General features: G+C 47.6%; 1 protein-coding gene across 1 annotated transcript; it reads right to left on the bottom strand.

Annotated features, from left to right (window-relative positions):
* Positions 1-284: 284 nt before the first annotated feature.
* LOC147962700 (uncharacterized) lies at positions 285-1,070 on the bottom strand. Its single transcript, XM_087535287.1, has 2 exons — positions 487-1,070; positions 285-313 (listed from the first exon to the last, which is right to left on the bottom strand). Exons 1-2 carry the CDS (start codon positions 953-955, stop codon positions 285-287), a joined length of 498 nt encoding a protein of 165 aa, XP_087391413.1. The 5' UTR covers positions 956-1,070.

The following is a 1,070-nucleotide window of genomic DNA, read 5'->3' as shown; positions in this document are numbered from 1 at the left end:
CTAAAATGATAAGTTGTAAAGGGGCAGTAGACACACTAGTATAAATTAGGTAAGGTAACTGATGACTTTTTGCTTGTTGACACGGATCACAAACTGACTCAACACTAGGCTCATAAGAGAGTTTATTTTTGCTAAGAACATATCTAACTATGACTGAAGATGGATGACCCAAACGACTATGCCATCTTGATGTAGATATCTTGGTGACAATATTTGCTTGTTTATTGGACCATGAAGATGATGATGATGATATGAGTGGGTAGAGGCCTCCCGCGCACCGTCCTCTAAGAATGACTCTCCTTGTTCTCAAGTCCTTAACCAAGAAAAAATAAGGAGAAAATTCAATAAGAACATTGTTATCAAGAGTGAATCGATGAACGGAAACAAGATTTTTAGATGTTTGAGGGACATGCAAGACATTGGTCAAGTGTAAATTTTTCACAGGGTTTTCAACAAATGAACTGCCAATGTGTGTGATATCCATACCAGAACCGCTTGCCGTGCGAATTTGGTCGCCTCCATTGTACTTCTCCCGCATCGTCAACTTGTCAAGTTCACCTGTGATGTGGTTTGTTGTTGCACTATCGGCATACCAGTTGGTGTCCACGCCATAGGAGACTGCATGCGCCTCCTTTTCTTCTTGTTCGTTTTCTTCATAACGCCACCAGCAAACTCGTGCACCTCCTGGATGGTGTCTGTAGCATATCTGACACTCTGGATAGTCATGTTGTTGCTCATGAACCTGCTGTTGCTGTTGCTGTCGAGGGCGGCCTCTGAATCCGCCGCCTCCATTGGAGCAAGAGGACTGACGATCACCGCGGTCACCACTATCACCACGGCCACACGCCCTTCCTCCGCGCCCGCGAGATCTGCCGCGGGACTGGCCACGGCCTCTGTAGACCGCATTGGCGGATGAGTGGAACCCGCCTGAAGATGAGTCGCCTAGCATCTCCATCCTTTGATCAAGGGCAGAGATCTGAGCAAATAGATCGTCGGCTGTGATGGTGTTTTTCACAGCGCCGATCGCCGCCACCACGGAGTCGTAGTCACGGTCCAGTCCGGCCAAGATA

Source organism: Triticum urartu, chromosome 7A, assembly GCF_056163025.1.
Source record: "Triticum urartu cultivar PI428250 chromosome 7A, HENAU_Tu73, whole genome shotgun sequence".
In the NCBI taxonomy this organism is placed as follows: Eukaryota; Viridiplantae; Streptophyta; class Magnoliopsida; order Poales; family Poaceae; genus Triticum; species Triticum urartu.
This window is presented reverse-complemented; position numbering and strand designations above follow the sequence as displayed.